General features: G+C 38.4%; 1 protein-coding gene and 1 long non-coding RNA gene across 2 annotated transcripts in view; one reads left to right on the forward strand and one right to left on the reverse strand.

Moving 5' to 3' along the window:
• LOC148222812 (uncharacterized) overlaps positions 1–17,881 on the forward strand; it is a 98,123-nt gene that overhangs the window by 42,275 nt on the left and 37,967 nt on the right. The window lies entirely within an intron of this gene.
• LOC106850672 (vitellogenin-1-like) overlaps positions 1–17,881 on the reverse strand; it is a 42,977-nt gene that overhangs the window by 3,477 nt on the left and 21,619 nt on the right. Inside the window, exons 20-34 of the mRNA XM_088169542.1 lie at positions 13,222–13,366; positions 11,478–11,697; positions 10,434–10,603; positions 9,247–9,778; positions 8,858–9,114; positions 8,719–8,775; positions 7,827–8,021; positions 6,600–6,806; positions 5,321–5,463; positions 4,665–4,803; positions 3,410–3,545; positions 2,555–2,741; positions 2,056–2,153; positions 1,396–1,490; positions 1,131–1,290 (exon numbers count right to left, since the gene is read on the reverse strand). Coding sequence (XP_088025668.1) covers positions 1,131–1,290; positions 1,396–1,490; positions 2,056–2,153; positions 2,555–2,741; positions 3,410–3,545; positions 4,665–4,803; positions 5,321–5,463; positions 6,600–6,806; positions 7,827–8,021; positions 8,719–8,775; positions 8,858–9,114; positions 9,247–9,778; positions 10,434–10,603; positions 11,478–11,697; positions 13,222–13,366 — 2,741 coding nt within the window. The remainder of the gene's footprint in view (positions 1–1,130; positions 1,291–1,395; positions 1,491–2,055; positions 2,154–2,554; positions 2,742–3,409; positions 3,546–4,664; positions 4,804–5,320; positions 5,464–6,599; positions 6,807–7,826; positions 8,022–8,718; positions 8,776–8,857; positions 9,115–9,246; positions 9,779–10,433; positions 10,604–11,477; positions 11,698–13,221; positions 13,367–17,881) is intronic.

The raw sequence follows: 17,881 nt of genomic DNA on the forward strand, positions 1-17,881 counted from the left end.
CCAATCGATCCTTGCAATAATAAAGGTCCATATTTTCTCTTCAGCTTTTATTAAAACACAGGTATCTGACAAACCATTTTCACAGTAGCGAGGTTATCAAGATAGGACAATAACAAGTTGAGGAAAGAGTCTGAAAGGGGAGCTATTTTTAAAATCTAATTGCACAGTATAACCCAAATGGAATCATGTATACTCAGTTTTTTAGAACTACATAATACACAGAAAATAACCTCTCATGTCTGAAAGCTATTAAGAATAGATACTGCAAGCACAATGGCTACTTCATTGCATTAGGAAAAATGTCAACCGTAGTGAATGGATAAAAAAAAAGGCAGCATTTATATAATAACAACAAGGATAATTTTTGTATTGGATGATTTTTATAATGCTGCAATTATCTCACTAGAAAGGTATAATGTAACTTAACAGGATCCCAGCTATGACTCTGTTTCCTGACACACAGATAAGTACAATTCTGCTGCCACTGAAGTCAAGGAGAAAGCAACCATTAACTTCAATAAAATTATTTCAGGTCCAAGGTAAATGGAGACCTACCAAACAAAATTGTATTGATATTATGGGAGTCTAATATTCTTTTTCCAACTACATGTAAGATGAAGCTCTTTAGTGTAGGAGTAGTTCTAAATATTTTCCTGAGATTGCACGCTCACACGATGCAGAACAAAAATGAAATTTTTTTGTGCTTTGGAAATTTACATGTGTAGGATCTGACACTGCATTCATAGTCTGCAACTTGTGTGGTGAAATTAAGTCTGCAGACAACAGCTGAAACTGATACGATGCTGAAAATCACACTTTTTTCAGTGGGAGCAAGATTAGGGCTGATTTTGCTATGCAAGAAAAAGGCTACTCAGTGTAAGAAATAAAAATCAATTATTTAACATTGAATTGCTCATGAGACCAAGACTTTTGCTGGAGTATATATTCTCTATATTCACAAGCTGTTTTAAACAGTCAGTGGTTAATAAAGTTAAAATGGGTACACGTTGCTATTGAAATTTCTAAATAGAAAATAGCTACTGATTTTAAAAAAATATTTTCTAGCTGTTGGCAGAGGAAAAGTGAAATCATAATCTATCCAAGCATAAAGCTTTTCCAGATCCACTCACCACCAGAGCAGGTTTCTTCTAGCAGTACCCATGAATGAATAAAGGCAGAACAGCTGTGTGCCAGCCTATGGTTTGGCATGAGGAGTTCATTTTCCTTCTCTCTGTCATTATTACCACAAACTCCGCAGGTCTTTCCTCTCATCCACGAAGCAACTGTAACCTGCAAAATAGCACATCTTTGTAGTGAGTGCTGAAGTGTTGGTCTGTCACACTGGCAAGGCATGAGGCAGAAAGCAAGCAGTAACCTTGAAAGTAAGTGCAGTACCTTAAGATTTACACCATCAAAAGTCACCTTCTTCAGTCCAAGTTCTGCAACTTCCACGGAAACTGTTTTTCCATTTTTATAAATTTTAACATTGCCTGTAAAGAGATGGTGAATCATACAGTGATCATCTTAAATTAATGGAGAAACTGCAACACAAAACCCCCCACAATGCATTTTCCTTCACAATGATAATTTTGCTGCTACAGTTAAATATATATGTTTAAGTGGAGAAGAAAAACAAAAATAGAAGAAATAATATATTTTAAAAAATATTCTACTGCTGTTGCCTATAGTTGGAACTGACTTCTGTATCCAGTGTGCTAAATTTTGAAATGATAATGACAGTGGTGGTGCTCCAGCTAAATGTCAGAACTAAAGCATCTCTCTGTGACTATAACATGAACTTTTATTCAGAACAATCACCAACCTGGGTATATTATAAGAAAAGGCTTTATTCACCTGTCAGTTATGCTGGAGAAAAGTAAGAGTGTATATACTACAGGAAACATGAACATAAGTCAATACAAATCTTAAGAAAGAGTTTCTCCTTGAATTAATTCTAATTGTGTTTTCTTTACACTGAGATTTTTCTGTGAAATTTATAAAATCTTGATATTTGGTTCCCAGGTCAGTCCTGGAAAACTGGGTATCACAGTTTACCTTTTACATACTCAGAACCTCCACTGTGTGATAGAACTCTCTCTTCATTGTATGCCACAAGGAGAGACGAATTTGAGGCAGGACAGATTGTGATGTTCCTTCACAAAAAGCAAAAATAAAAGAGAATAAATTAGTGGGTAATTTCAAATGTGAAAAATATAGATATTTGTGACTATCTGAATTTGAATGAATGAATGAGCAGTTTCTTTCCAAAGTGCAAAATTCATTGAGGCTGTGGGCTTTATTATTCAACCTTTAAAGAAAAGACAGCATGGGAACTTAGCAAATTATCACATATTGGTGGCTGAGGAATCCAAGACAAGAGTACCTACACCATAGAGTGTCAGATGAGGACCCCTTCTGGAATTTCTGTCTTTCCCCATATGTCTCATTGAAAACCAGTTCCAGCTAGATATCAAGTAGTTATCTCCCACTCCCAGACTAACTCCCTGAGAAACTTTATACCAAATTTCTAAGCCTCAGTATAAACCACACTTACACTGATGTTGTATTTATGTGAACCACTCTTGAGAAAGATTGAGAATCAACCTTTCGTGTAGAAATGATGAATTTTGGGTGTTCAGTACAGTCTTGAACCACCACCAGGCTGCAGCTTTTATTGAAAGAATACGAATGGCTCACACGATCAAATGTTTTGAAATCTCTCTCCCTGATTTCACACGTGGCTGCAAAATAAAACCATAAAAGATATGACCACTGCATGTGTTCCTGTGAAGTACTGAAAGACACCTCTATGAGACTGAACTACCCAGCAAATAGCAAGAAACCTTCACCTCCTTGGCAGAAGCCAGAGTCTGTAAGAACATGAGAACACTACAAAATAACTACCTGCTCTACACTATACTAGTATTGATTTTGATTACATGACAAACACAAAACTCAAGCTAACAGGGTCTAAAATATACAAAATTCTTGAGAAACTGGACGCCATAACAAACTGTGATAAAAACTCCCCATTTCCCACAGGAGTGCTAGGCACCAACCAGGTAGAGACTCACGTGGCTCCTTTTTGAATAAAATAAATTTGACAGAAAATACATGGACTGTCTTGTGCCCATCACCTGATGCCACTCAATGCAGAGTTGGCACCTTCTCAGGAGGGGCAAAATACAATCTCTATTCCTTAAAGATAGGAGTGATTCCCGAACTCTGAATGTTTACAGCAGTTTGAAGCCTTTTCATTCCCCTGCCGAACACGAACTGCTGGAAGCAGGGCTGCAGATGCTATGCTTCCCTTTAAGACCATTAGAAGGAAAGGCAAGGTCCAGTCATGGCAGAGTATGGATCTACACACATTGCTTATTCATGAGACAAACATATAAGTAACATTTACATTGATCTTCTTGTGCTATTTGTGAAGCTATTTCAGGAAATAAATTCCAGGCAGTGATATCTCGAGTCTCGTAAGCTGGAGATGGGCCTGAGGGCAGAGTGAATGGCAATCGGAATCCCTGACAATAAAGTGTTACCTGAAAAAGCAGAAATGAAAATACATTAAGATAAATTGAACCATATGCTCAAGATATGACTGCAAAAAACCCCACTCTTATCTTGGAGAAAAAATCCCTTGAAGATGCATTTCTACAATTGAAGTTGTGTTAGTCTCTGCAGAATGCACCCTAACCTTCAGCTTTTGTGAGGAGTCATTATCATCTCTTCTAGTCATACTTGGCTTTTTGAGAAATTGTAAGAACATTGAAAAATAACTGATAAAGATGAGTTTAAGAGATAATTGAGTGACTTCTTAAAAAATAAGAGTTCAGTAACTGAGATGATGGATGTGTTTGGAAAAATGAATATCATCCATTAAGGGCTGAAAACCAGCATGTTCAGCGTTGGGGTAAGATCTTTCACTAATTATATATGTAGCTACAAATTATATTTGCCAAGAGAATCAAAAGAATGCCTAATGTGCCAACTTCTTCATTGTCACGTGTTAAAGATCCTGCAGTACTGAAGCACTATGGAGGGTTAAAGACACACAGATTTCTGTGTAAGAATAGCTAGGTGCTACTAATTTACCAGAGATCCAAAGGAGAATTTTTTCAAAGAGGTGTATAGGGATTTGGTGGACAGGGACCAATTAATTAGTGCCTGTGCAGGTTGCTCTGAGAGGGTGGCTGAATGCTCCAGTTTGGCCCAGTTTGTATTTGTGGCTTGCTCAGAGCTGCCACATCAAGCATACTGCAGATGTGGGGCTGGAGTAGAGTGCAAAGTGTCCCCAAGGCCCCCCTTTCTGCTCTGAGACTCTCATGCAAGAACTAGTCACACTGGGTAAAAATGCATAAAGGTGTGAGTGCAGAGCAGTCATACTTTAGACAATTTGGCCTCATCACTGTTCTCAGAATGCAAATAAATTATTTGACTACAGAGTCTGATCTTCAGCTTACTACTGTGCTGGGCCAAAGCAGCACAAAATCAAGAGAACTGTTATTTATATATATATATATATATAACATAGTCAGGTATATAGCAGCTTCTCTAAAAGGCAATGTTTTGCTTTTTGTCTTTTTAACACTGAGTGTCAAAAAATTTCAAGCTGAAAATCATTCAAGGTAAGGAAAAGCAAAATACAAATTTAACTGTACCTCAGGAGCTTTAATTACTGTATCAATTGTTCGTGGAGATGTTGCAGCTGCTCTTACTATAAATTCATGAGATGGATTTCTCTGATGTACTTCTGAGAAGCCCAACACGAGTGCTGCACCAGGAATGTATTGCATGAATCTAGAGATAAACAAAGTGTGACAAAGTCAGGTGCATGAACAGAAGCACACATGGGACAGTGAGGAATAGTGGCAGATCAAAAAAAAATCAGGAAGAAATGAAAGAACTAAAAAGTCAAGGAAATAATAATTTCGGTCAAATTAAATGGTTGATTTTATCAGAAGAAACACACTGGTTTTATTTTGCCTATTTAAAATGGTTATATTTTGAGACTGAAAAGAAGAAAAGTTTAAAACCAAAAGGAATTTTGAACTGAAATAGCAAATAATTTAATATTGAAAATGAAATCAAGCATACTTTTTAAATATTTCGAGGCTATCATTTAATATGAAACGTGGAAAATATAGAACACATTCATAAAATACTTGTGTACCACTGAACTTGTGGTTTCCAACCAAGCACTGCCTGGACAGTTTGGGTTGAAAAATTTCACCCAATTCTTCCAATTCTATTTTTTTCAAAAGCCAAGTAGGGTAAAAAAGTCAAATAAAAACTTTGGAAATAATGAATTACATACTCTGTGCTTGTCTTTTTTATCCAGGATGGAAGCTTTCCCCATTGCACCTTCAGCTGTGCAGCTGGCTTCCTTGCCAGTTGTCCTGTGGTAGCCACTGCTGCTATCTTGTAATCCTGGCACTCCTTGCCCCATCTCAGCCTGGCCTTTGTAAACAGGGAAACAGTCACCCAAAATTCAGAAAAGAATCTCAGAATGAACCTTGACCGTTTCAAAATAAAACATTTTCTTTCACCAAGTTGTGCATTGATTCTTCATATTTCCAAACTTTAAACAGAGAAATTTTGGCTTCTTCATGCAAAATCCGAGGCATAGTTGGAAAAGTTTTCTGGTCTATGCAGAGCTACATATCCTTTCTCAAAGCAGCCACTAAAAAGTGGTGAGATTTCCTTAGATGTGGTAACTTCTTAATCAATATGTATTTTTTTCCTAGAAGAGGACTGCACTGTAATTTCTCTTTTCCTTCCCCAAGACCTCCTGATTTGAACCCACCCCTCCCTTTCTTCAATACTGAATATCATGCTGCAAAAAGCTGAGGTTTATAAATTGTTGCACAAACATCTCTTGCTCTAAAAAGCTCATAGGAAGCATAGCACAGGGATTTGCAAAAGAAGAAAGGACCTGTTCCTTCATTTAGGATGCTCTCTTTGGCATCCACCTGTTACCCAATTTTCCATCTTTTAATATAAAATCTAAGAAGTACAACAATGTAATTATATTTGAGTGATGAGTCTTTTGAAATCACAGAACAGTCTGACTTGGAAGGGGCTAAGAAGGATCATCCAATTCCATCCAGAAAGAGTTCAAACTCAGAAGTGAATGGCCCATACTGGGATCAAATCCACATCCTTAGTGCTACCAACACCATGCTACAAACCAACTGAGCTAATCTTGGGGTCAATAAATTATATACAGAAAAACAGGCAGATTCCCAGACAAGAAAACTCATAGTAGAAAAAATTATTAAAAATATTAAAATATAAAAATAATATTAAAATAATAAATGGTGATGAAGCAATCAATTTTCCAAATATTTTTATGCTTCTACTGGTTATATTTTATCTTGAAAATAAATTTTTTTTGCCAGATTTTGAAGTGTGTGGGTCTTTGGTTTTTTTACTATTATCTATTTTTAATTCATAAGAATGGTGAAACATTTCCTGAAATTTCCCCAACTTTATGAAACATTTAAAAATAAGTATTCCTTTCCTGTTGAATTCTTCTAATCAGCAGGTTCTCTGTGCCTACTCTGGGCTTTGTTGGTGTGTCTCTGTGCACTTACCTGTGCTTTCAGAGGCAGTATCACAGCATCAGCACACGCTTTCCAATTGGTTTCAGCCAGCTGAACCACAACCAGTTGCACATCAACTTTGGCAGCATCAGAACGAACATATGCTGTAGCTTGATAACCTTGATTTCTGTTGTCACTCCTTACTGCCTGTGCCACAACCGTAATGCCAGGTGGAATTACGTCTCCCAGGAAGTTGCGCTGAAAAAGAGCCCCCAACCATCTGTGCTTAAGTATTTCTGTGTATTCTCTGAGATCCTGCAGTCCAGGTAATGTGTGCTGATAGCAGGCAGCAGCCCTCGTCCTTCACCGGTTTAGTTTGCAGTACATATTTCTATAGCCACAGTAGTTAAGGGTGGATTTAGTTGGAAGCTTAATTAGTCAAAAACGTGATCATTTTGATGAGGGATCCAAGGCGCTTCCAAGCTATCTTTATGCATACAGCAAGAATTTTTTCATTATTTTAATGTTTCAAATAGCTGCCTACAATGTGTACTAGAGACATTCAGAGTAGTATACACATTCACAGCTTATTTTACTATACTACAGTTCATTCAAGCCAATCAAATGTTTTGAAATCCTGCTTAGTAATAGAATTCCCCTAGACATTGTCTGCATTTGCAGAGCTATTTGTCCTATTATTATGTAGATACCTTTATGCAGTACAATTATAGAATACTAAGTGCATAATAAAGGTAAAGACAATCTGTGCTTAATGGGCCTTCACATTTACCAATCAGTAATGTCCATGGAAAGTCTGATTTTAGTTATACTCTGCATGCGCTCGTGACCTCCAGTCCACATTTAAAAATAATTAAGCAGACTTATTTATTTCTTCCTCATTTTTACCTAAAGCAACTGATTTTGTATTCTGGGCTTTCACAGGGAAAAGAAAATTCTTTCCTCTTTAACTCACAGTTGCATTCCCTTCAATGTGTATAATTTCCAAATCCAGGCTTCCACATACTGCAAATACCTTCAGAAATGAAGGAAAGGAAACAGGCAAACAAAAGCCTGAACACAAAGGGATTTGAAAAAAAAAAAGTTGAGTTTTTTTTGGTGGGGGGAAATATTTCAATGAACTTTGACTTTCAATTTACGGACTTGACTTTTAGTGCCCCTCCGAGCCTAGCCCCTGAGCTGGTTAATGCCACCACATCTGCAGCTGCTGCTCAGCAGCCAGCCAAGCCTGGCTATCTGGGCACACACACAGGGCTGTACCTCACGTGTCAGGCTGGAGCCATGGCTGTGCTGCTGGTGGTGGATGCTGACTTTTTTGCTCCTCCTTGAGTTGTGGGCAGGATTTTCTCCATGGTCGTGGCTGCTGCTGCTGCTGCTGCTGCTGCTGTTTCTGTGGCTGCTTCCCGACTCAGAGGAAGATGATGATGAGCTGCTTGATCCTTTATGATCTGGATGCTATGAAATAAAAATAGGTTAAAACAATCTATGAGATAACCTTTAGTTTTATCCTCTGCTGAAAGATAGACTGCGTAGACACTGATTGCAAATGACAACATCACACTGTTTGGGTCTAATGCTAAGGAAAATGAAAAGTGGCATTTCATAAGTAGTCAAATACATCCATATCCAGGAAAATAAAGATAATACAATTTTCTGAATAACAGTATAAATCATCTTCCTTTTACACATGCAGGATATATCTAATAGCTGTACAGGTAACACCTACAAAAGCCACTCCATTATCACCCTTCTAATATATGCTAAAAATACCTTTGTGCCATAATGTGTACTGAAACAGGTTTCTGAAAAAATCAGTGTAATGATTTTGCCATGGTTGCCTAAGAACTGTGAACAGAACCGATCCCATTGGAAGGTTCCACTGTTTTGTCATTCCTCCATGGTGTCTGTTAACCTAGATTTGATTGCATTTATGTGTCTTGACCCAAATTTGAGAATTACAAGTGCTGCAACACCAAAAAGATGCAGTGTAATAACATATTAGTAACAAATCTGCTTTTTTTTCATCATCAATATTAATATTGGGCATTGTGGAATAGTCAAGGGAAATGGCCCAAACAAAGCCCTTCAGTAACAGGCTAGATCACATCAGCTGCAGCTACCATGGCAATGTGCACTTGAATTAGGCACCTACCCAATGGACGTGAGCAGACTTGAAGCGGAAACTGTATAATTTTGGAAGGTGAGATTCCTGTAAAATTCCAAAAGAAGTTATTACCTACAGTTCAGTCAAGACCACCTCCCAGCAGAAGTCAAAGTGTTAGACATTTTACCCATTCTGTGGAAATGTCGTGACTACTGCCACTGTTCACTTGGGACTTGCCGTGGCTGGTCTCAGCTCGTCTGTCAGATTTGCTGTGCCAATGGGAAGCGCCTCTGCTTTCACTGCTGCTGCTACTCTGTGTTTTGGGCTTCTGCTCACCCACACTTCTCTCTCCTTCAGCAGCACTGGCAAGTGCAAATGATGTGGTCTTGGACTGCTTCTTTGCCTTATGTTTTATACCAGATGCTTTGCTACTGCTGCTGCTACCTGTGCTGCTTCTGGTACTGTCTTTGCTGCTGCTACTCCTGCTTCTGCTGCTCCCACTGCTGCTGCTGCTGCTGTCCTTGCTGCTGCTACTCTTACTACTACTGCTTTTGCTACTGCTACTATTGCTCTTACTACTACTGCTGCTGCTCTTACTGCCACTACTGCTGCTCTTGCTGCTGCTACTGCTGCTCTTGCTGCTACTACTGCTGTTCTTACTGCTACTACTGCTGCTCTCGCTGCTACTACTGCTGCTTTTGCTGCTACTACTGCTGCTTTTGCTGCTACTACTGCTGCTCTTACTGCTACTACTGCTGCTCTCGCTGCTACTACTGCTGCTCTCGCTGCTACTACTGCTGCTCTCGCTGCTACTACTGCTGCTTTTGCTGCTACTACTGCTGCTACTACTACTACTGCCACTGCTGCTGCTACTACTACTACCACTACTACTGCCACTGCTGCTACTACTGCTTTTGCTGCTGCTGCTACCACCACTGTCCCCAAAGGGGTAGAACTTCTTTTCTTTGGCTTTGGACTGCCTTGTTTTCAGATTTATCTGGGTGCCTTCCTGTGATGCTCTGCCATCAGAGTCGCTGCTGGAGGGGCTGCTCGTTGTACTCTCAGAGCTGCTGGCACTGGACGATGAGCTCCTATGTTTTCTTGTCCCCTAGTCAAGGGTAACATTGGAAAAAAATTATTTTTCTGTGTTTCTGCAGAACAACATAAATAAAATCAGAACGACACAAGTAAAAACATAAGTAACCTCTGAATCTCTGCTGCCTGAGAAGACAAGGTGTGTGCTTGATAACATTCTTGCAACACATCACAATCACTCAAAGGCAATTTCATAATAATGTGTTAAACCTCCACATAAGCAGAACAATAACCCAAACACTTTGGTGATAAGGAGCGTGTGCAGCAGCTGTTGACCACACAGTGACATGTAACTGGTATCAGTAATGACAATGCTGTAGCTGTCACTGTCTCAGGGCAGGTTGTGTAGTTGGTGTCAGAGCATTTTGCTGCAGTTGCAATAGCTGTAAATAACAGACTACTTTTTGGCAACACAACAGCTATTTTATCTCTTACAAGAGATTTTCAGAAAAGCATACGAAACCAACCTGCTCTTTCTAATGTCTTTCCCTTGCAGAAGGATAAGTGCAAACAAAAGACCTGCCAAAAGACTTGTGTACCCAAAAGTCTGTCTTTATTTTCCACTTTGGCATAATATCTAAACAAAAGAAGATACTTAGTAGAAGGAATAAAAATAAGCTTTGTGTAATGTCTTCCACAAATCTAGAAGTGGAATTTTGCAGCAGTACCTGGTCATCAGTGTCAGAGAGGATTTTCTTCACTTTTTTAATTGCTTCTTTTCTAGAAGATGCTTGTGCCTCTGGATCTTCAAATGTTACTAGACGTACCATTTTTGTAGGAGCTTGGTCTCCTGCTTGAATTGTGACTTGTATTTTTTCAATAGGTGCCTCGGTGTAAACTGAAATTGCATGACAATTAGTATTACTGTTACTATTAGCAACTGAATGAGAGAATTAGCCAATTTTACCATAATTTATTTAGCCATTTTTTCTCAAATATAAAATGATTCAATGATTATTATTGGTATCTAGCAACTTGGTTAAAAATTTTCTCTAATAGCTAAAGCACATAATGGCAACCAAATTTTAAAATATTATCAGGATACTGGATTCTTTTCAAGTCAATAAACAAAATGATCAGCAGATTTAAGTCAAGTGAATTGGATTGCTTAAAGACATAAACCACGGGTTAGTGAATTAAACGTCAGGCAGGAATTGAGGCTCAACTCTTGAACACTAAAGAATGGCCCAATGGTTAGGCCATTAGTTTGATACTTAGGAGACCTAGATTCAGTGGCCTGCTGTGCTTTTATTTCTTATGATCATGGATTAAGACATTAAGGACTAGATCCTGGCAGGGTTAATCCATAATTCCCTTTTAGAGTCTGGGTTTTAGAATGTAGCTACAGGACACTGCATCAGATCTGTTGCCCATGTCCAATTGCTTCGTGCTTGCATCCCAAATCCAATGATTCAGGATGCATCAGACACACTCAGCAGGCACAGATCAGCTCTGCTTGACGCTGGCCATGCTGAGTGACATTGCTGTGAGAGCTGGGAAATTGCTGCTCAGGCGAGTGGGGTGGAAATGGATTCCTGCTGTGAGCATAGTCTGTTGCCAGTACTGGCAGGCCTGGTACGTCTAATTATAGATTTAGTGGTACTTAGGATGCAAAAAATATATATGTACATAGACATCTGTATCTATTTATCTATATGTGTGTGTATATACCTTCACCCACTATTTTCTTTTTTGTGTCCACTTGTATTTACCTGGCTTGAAGCTCATTCTCAGGGCATGCTCTCCAACTAGGTAATAAAGAGGCAGGTTTTTGATAAATGCTGCATGCACGCTTTTCTTCTCAATGCATACTTGAGCTCCAAACGTACTTGCATTGAAGCATATGGACTGCACAAATGGCTCTTTTTGGGAAGAAGAGTGTCCAGAAGAAAAGGGATTTCCAGATGAAACATCCTCTGCAGACTGTCTATCCTATTGGATAGAACACACCTCAAGTTACCTCAGACAACAGTGAGAGGAATACCTGCATGCTATGCATCATGCTATGGTAACAGTTACCTGTACTCTGCAGGGAGAATTAACCAGTTTTTTTGAGATAGCAAGACTGCAACATAGGACAACTTGGTTTTAAACTGGACAAAATTAACATCTGAGTGTGTTGATTAGACTACCTACTGTAAAAAGAGCTTCAGGTTATAAGAATGGGAAATTATATCACAAATTAATTCTGAATATTTAATTTTGTTTTCTTGGAATTTTAGAGTGTTAACAGATTCTTGATAAAACAGAGTGTGCCTTTAACTGACTGGAGTTTTTTCCTTTGATTTTTGATGTGTCAGACAGCAGAACTTTCAACTATGTCCACAAAAATTCTGACTCAGATGAGGTCTGAAATGAATGTGACACTATATCAATTAAATGTTCAAAACATACCAAGTATTGGAAATTTCCACTAAAAACTATGTAATTTACATGTAATAAGCAATGCTTGCAGAAGAAAAAATTAATTAAAATTGGAATCAAATCCATGAAATGAAAACTATGATTTCCTGAAGCAATGAAGCAAATACCTAAAGACACAATAATCACAAGCTTTCGTTTCACATATAATTCATATAATTTGCAATTAGTTTTTTTTATGTAGTTTATCATGTCTCACAAGATTCCAGCCTTGCATGAACCCTACCAAAAAAACCTGGAATTTCTAGTGATACTGGGAAATGCTCCACCCACTGCCACTTTTCAGTTGCTGTTCATTTAAGAATAACTATGGAGTGCCAAGTTTTCAGGAAGGGCAGCACAGAGGCACAAAGCAGAAGAAAGCATGTTCCAGGATATTGGAAACTGCTCTCACTGATAGCACGTTTGTCTATTGACTTCTCCATAGGAAAGTGCTGTTCCTGTCCTCTGTTCATCTCTTATTTTATCTGAAAACCCTTCAGAGTTGCAGGATAACAATGAAACCAGAACAGGACAGTGTATTCCTTGCCTCTGTCAGTCTTTCACTGAATGAATTCTCACAGTGATGCCTTCACTGCCCATCTTAGAAAGCCTATCCTGATTTTACGGAAACCTGGCTCAGGGAGTCATGACACAAACTTTGCTCCATCAGGATGATTATAAGCATTAAATTCAGCTCTATAAGTTGAGCAGTGGAGCATCTTGTGGAACATTTGTGACTGCCCCAGGAATGTGATGCTTGCATAATGGTTGCAAAAAATTTTAAAGATTGTGGGCCTGTAGATGGCAGTGCAAAATTAATTACCAAAGAAAATGCTTTTGCTTTAGAAAAAGTGTTGCAAGTTTGATGTATTATAATCCAGATTTTAAAATAATGTTACTATAAAGCTATTTGTGTTATTAGATTGAACCTGACTTATTTTGAATGAAGCAGCATTGGTCAGAGATGAATTGTACCCTTTCCCATAGAGAAAAGAAATGGTTCCCTACTGTTTAGAAGCCCAAAAAAGAATAGTCAGACACTACATCATTTACCCCAATGTTTTGAGTCTCGCCTGATGCAGAATCTGAATTGAAGGACGTCTTCATTATGTTGGGCACTGCTTCAGGTGAAAGAACTGGAGTCGTCTTACTAGTAGCCAAATCCCCAATATTTCGTGTAACAGCACATGTCTTAGACCTGCAGAATAAACATTAGAGGAAATTGATAAAGCACTACTGAGGAAAAGACCTGAATAATGCTTTGCAGCCTGCACTCAACAACAAGTATCATACCTTACAAATTGCTTTATAGATATTTACAGCATCCTTCCTGTTAGATGTGTTTTCAAGGACTGCTAAGAGTCAATAAATACATAGACCAATCTCAGGGGCAGATAGTTCAGTTAGGCTTTTAGAATCATGTGTATAGGTTAAAAACATTATGGTTGGTTGGATCTTCTTACCCTAATTCCATGAAAAAGAGCACACTTACTTAGAAGCCTGGCTGTGGATTACATGATTAAATTTTTGAGTTTCCTATTTTGATCTCCTGGAATTTTATATTTTTAAACTCATCTTCTGTGTATTCACTACACTAGCCTTAGTTCTAATTTCTTTTGACATTATATTTGGAAAAATACTGCCATAAAAATCAACCTGGGGACAGGTGTCTACTGAATGCTGTTTCCTGTTCAATTTGTATTAAAGTAGAATTGGAGAAAGGAGCATGAAATCATGAAAGTAAGTGTCTCCAGCTTGATTTAAATTCAGTGGTACTAATGGCTTGGCCATGACTTGGCAAGAGGTTGAGAGAGTTGTGCAGGAATGTTAAGAGCCTATTTATGTAAATGTGTTCAGTACATCATTTCCAGTGTTGTGAACTCTAAGTGTATTAGGCAAGATCCCAGGTAAGTGATAGAAGGTGCAGCATAAGACTGAGGCTCTCATGGCAAAATATTCTGAACCCCTGGCTTCATACCCCACATTCTTCAGGGAGCTTGTTACAGTGCTGTGAACTGTGAGTTTTGTTTTGGGTCAGAGAAACATCTTGAACGCTGAAACGGTTTTGAGAGACAAGACCTATTTCCCTCAGCTATTAACACTGTGCTAGCTCTACCTTATTAGCAGTTTATCAGCTAACATGCGTCTCAAAATTCCCCATGTGCTCTTTCTCAAGGATGAAGCTGATCTCTTTGCCCCAGGGCTTTTGTGGTCTGCCAGTGGAGGTGGCTGCTGTGACAATGAATGGAAAGATGGTCTCAAAATGGTCTCTATTTTAATACGGTCCACACTGTACTAGCCTGAGCAATTCCAATCTAACCTATTTGAAAGATGAATTTGTATTCATTTGATAGCCCTCTCTTCCTCTTGAAGGCTCCCACCGTGCTGTGTGCAATGTAAAGCACACAATTGCTCTTCATGTGGAACACCTCAATAAAACGTGTGTCACCTGTGGGCTTTGTTTTCTTTTCCATCTCTCTCTTTTTTTAGATAAGGACATGACAGCAACGCTCCACGCTGGGTGATAGGAGAACCTTGAAGAATGGAATCTGAAATAAAATATTCTCCCTAACAAGCTGAAGGGATAAAAGAAAATACAAATCAACTTGCATTTCAGATGGCTCATCTGGGTAAAGAGACAAAAAGGGAAATAGTTTTATTTTAATCCCATTCAATAATTCAAATGACCACTGAACTGCAGGCTGGATCTCCAAGCAGAAAGCCCTGGGGTTTCTTTTCCAATTTTTTTAGTATTTTTATGCCAATAGTCTACTCCTGCCACCTAATGAAAGCGAAGGATCGATTCCTCCCTGTTGAGCACAGAGAGCCGACAAATGTAGCTGCATCACAGGTGACACATGTCAATGTCTGCAGAATCACACGGCACAGTAAAAATAGGCTACAAGAGCCAGCTCTGGTGCTTTAACAAGAAAAAACAGTCACAAAGAAGGCCTAAAGCTATGGTATGAAAGAATCTGTTCTCTCTGATCCCACACAAGGGAGAAAAAATAAAAAGGAGATTTTCCAATATGTATTAGTGCATTTTTTTGGATGAGAGAAGCTGTGCTATAAGCCAAACTCACTGCAGGGGTAAGGGACAAGCAACTCCACTATGTTGGACCCACTGATGTTTCAGAAAATGTGGCCTTACACACATCTCTAACATGGGGACAGAAGAGCTCAAATGTCTGCTTAAAACAAAAAAACAATCAAAAACCCCCTATTTTCCCAGGTTTTAAAATACAGTGTGACATCACATGTAAATATATGAGAAACAAGATACAATCAGCCAGCCAGATCTTTAGCTCTCTTTCTGATGTGGTGAAACAAAATCTTCTGCCTTTCCTACACATCTTCCTTCCAACTTTGGCACAAAGGTGGTTTAAAAACAGGGACTTGGAGCCCCACCTGTTTCCCTTTCCTGCCACCCAAACTCACTCTGCTGCCTCAACAAGATCACAGCATATGCTGCCTCTTCTGCATTTTCTGCTATATATGGTGTAGTCATGTTGGACAAAGAGTTTTCTAATTACCTGGTTCATCTTATAAATAAGATGCCTATTTGAAGCAATTTCTGTTTATCTTACAGCTAAAATAAGCTAAAAACCTTATGATACAAGCTCTATTCATGATTATGTATATACTTCAGTAGGCTGTCATTATGAATATGTGGTATATTAGCAAAGTGCATTCTCTGGCAGCTCTCCATGTTTATACTTTAATCACAGAGCTCTAATTTCCCCTGAAATTTATTTGATTTTTACTTCTTGTAAATTTTGTTTAAAAGTATGTTGAAGTAGCCATCTGTAGTATACTAAATAATTATGTTAAAAGAGCCTTAAAAATAACCATTATTTTTAATTAAATTTTGATAGGATTGAATTGAAACACATGCTATATATTCTCTCCACAGTAGAATTAATTACTATACTCTGATTTTTGCTATAGAGAGAGTTGAGCCCATATTGTGTTGATTTGTCTTGGGAATGCAACCTCTCTATCACCAAAGGTTTCTCTTTTTTTTATTTTTTTTTTGAGCTGTGATTACTTACTCGAATTTCTCTTTGGCTCTTGAAAATTTATATAAATCCCACTGCTGTGACAGGTTATAACCTTTACGATCCTTTATGATGTGCAGGATATAAATGAACTTAATGCTATTGAAAACTGTTTGCTTCCTGTGCCTGAATGTGAGATATGATGGGGAAAATAATAGCACATTCTGTCTAGCTTTAATGACATGGGACTGTGGAAGGTAACCTGCTGACCATCAAGACAGTGTCCAATACTAAAATATTTTGAACAGAGCTTACAAACACATGAAAAATCAATAGCTTTCTAAAACTATTTATTTAAATGGGGAATTTAAATCTAACAAGGGAAGGTGTCACAATATCTCTAAAATATTGACTTCAATTGAATCTTTATTATTTGGTAGATATATGCAAAAGGAAGAAAAAGACTATGTTGAACTAAAATTTTTAACTCAGTCTTCATACCTATATAGAGATATATCTATGTATCTGTATCTATATGTCTATCTCCCTTTTCTCCACCATGCCTGCTTGTTTCTCTTCATACCTCTAAGATTTTACTTTGCTTGGTCTTTGACCTCCTCAGTGATGTGGTTCAATGTTACATTCTCTAGTTATTGCTTTGCCTTCACTTGCACTCATTGCTGTTTCATTGCTCTGTGTGGTTTCCACTGGCCATTTGTTTTGTAACAGTGAATAGGAATGCTTTTTGGAGAGAAATTGATGGTGCTAGAAGTCATCTAGTGAGTATTAGCTTTCTCATATACTTGACATTATGGAGCTATTTCCAAGTGACTACTTCACTTTATAAATGGTAATGCTGGAGGGTCTAGAGCAGGGCTTGTGCTGGAACTCATGGGCTCCTCTGCTGTAATACCTTGTTTCTGTTACTGACTTGCTTTCTGCTTTATGGCAGTGCATTAACCCTTTTTGTGTCTCATTTGATCTCCCCTTAAGTCAAAGGAGGAGAATATTTTTTATTTATTTGCAGGGAGGACCCTTCTGCTAATATTTCTTTCTGCTTGAGGCTTTAAACTCTCTATCAGTATTCAATATTCTCATTTCAGTTCAGTGTGCTTATTGAGTTCATTAATACCTGCCTCACCCTCTCTAACAGTGGGAACTAGTCAGAGTTATTGCCTGATGTCCCTGATGACCTTAGGAGCAACCTGTCCTGGCCTCCATAAGAAACAACCAAAAAAACATGCAGCTAACTTTTCATCTCTGAAATGCTGAGACCCTCCCTACCACTGCATGGAGAGAACCTTATTACAGCCACACTTGATGGAGTGGAGGAATTGTGTTAGGGAGGTGGATGAGATGTCAAATGCATGTCAAATGGTCTGTGACTATTGAAGGACAAAGGAAAATAGTGATTAGCCTAACTGGTGGCTAAATTGAGGAGACCTGCAGAGCGTCTCTGGGCCAGCAGCCATGAATGCTAATTGCAGCTGGATCAGGAAACTGAGCTCTTTTGTTACGGCTGTACTCCTAGAGCAGAAACTTGTTAACATTTCAGTGGTTTGTATAATCGCTGATTTCTGTTGTCAGTGAAGCTTTTTCCTTTGTGATGAATTTTCAGCTTCTCTTTCTCAGTTTTTTTTTTTTTTTATGTGTGTGTGTGTGAAGGTTTTCTAAGTTTGGTCTACTGCTTTGATTCCTTGGACATACCCTTTCTG

The sequence above is a fragment of the Sturnus vulgaris genome, chromosome 9 (genome assembly GCF_052056855.1).
Source record: "Sturnus vulgaris isolate bStuVul1 chromosome 9, bStuVul1.hap1, whole genome shotgun sequence".
Taxonomy (NCBI): domain Eukaryota; kingdom Metazoa; phylum Chordata; class Aves; order Passeriformes; family Sturnidae; genus Sturnus; species Sturnus vulgaris.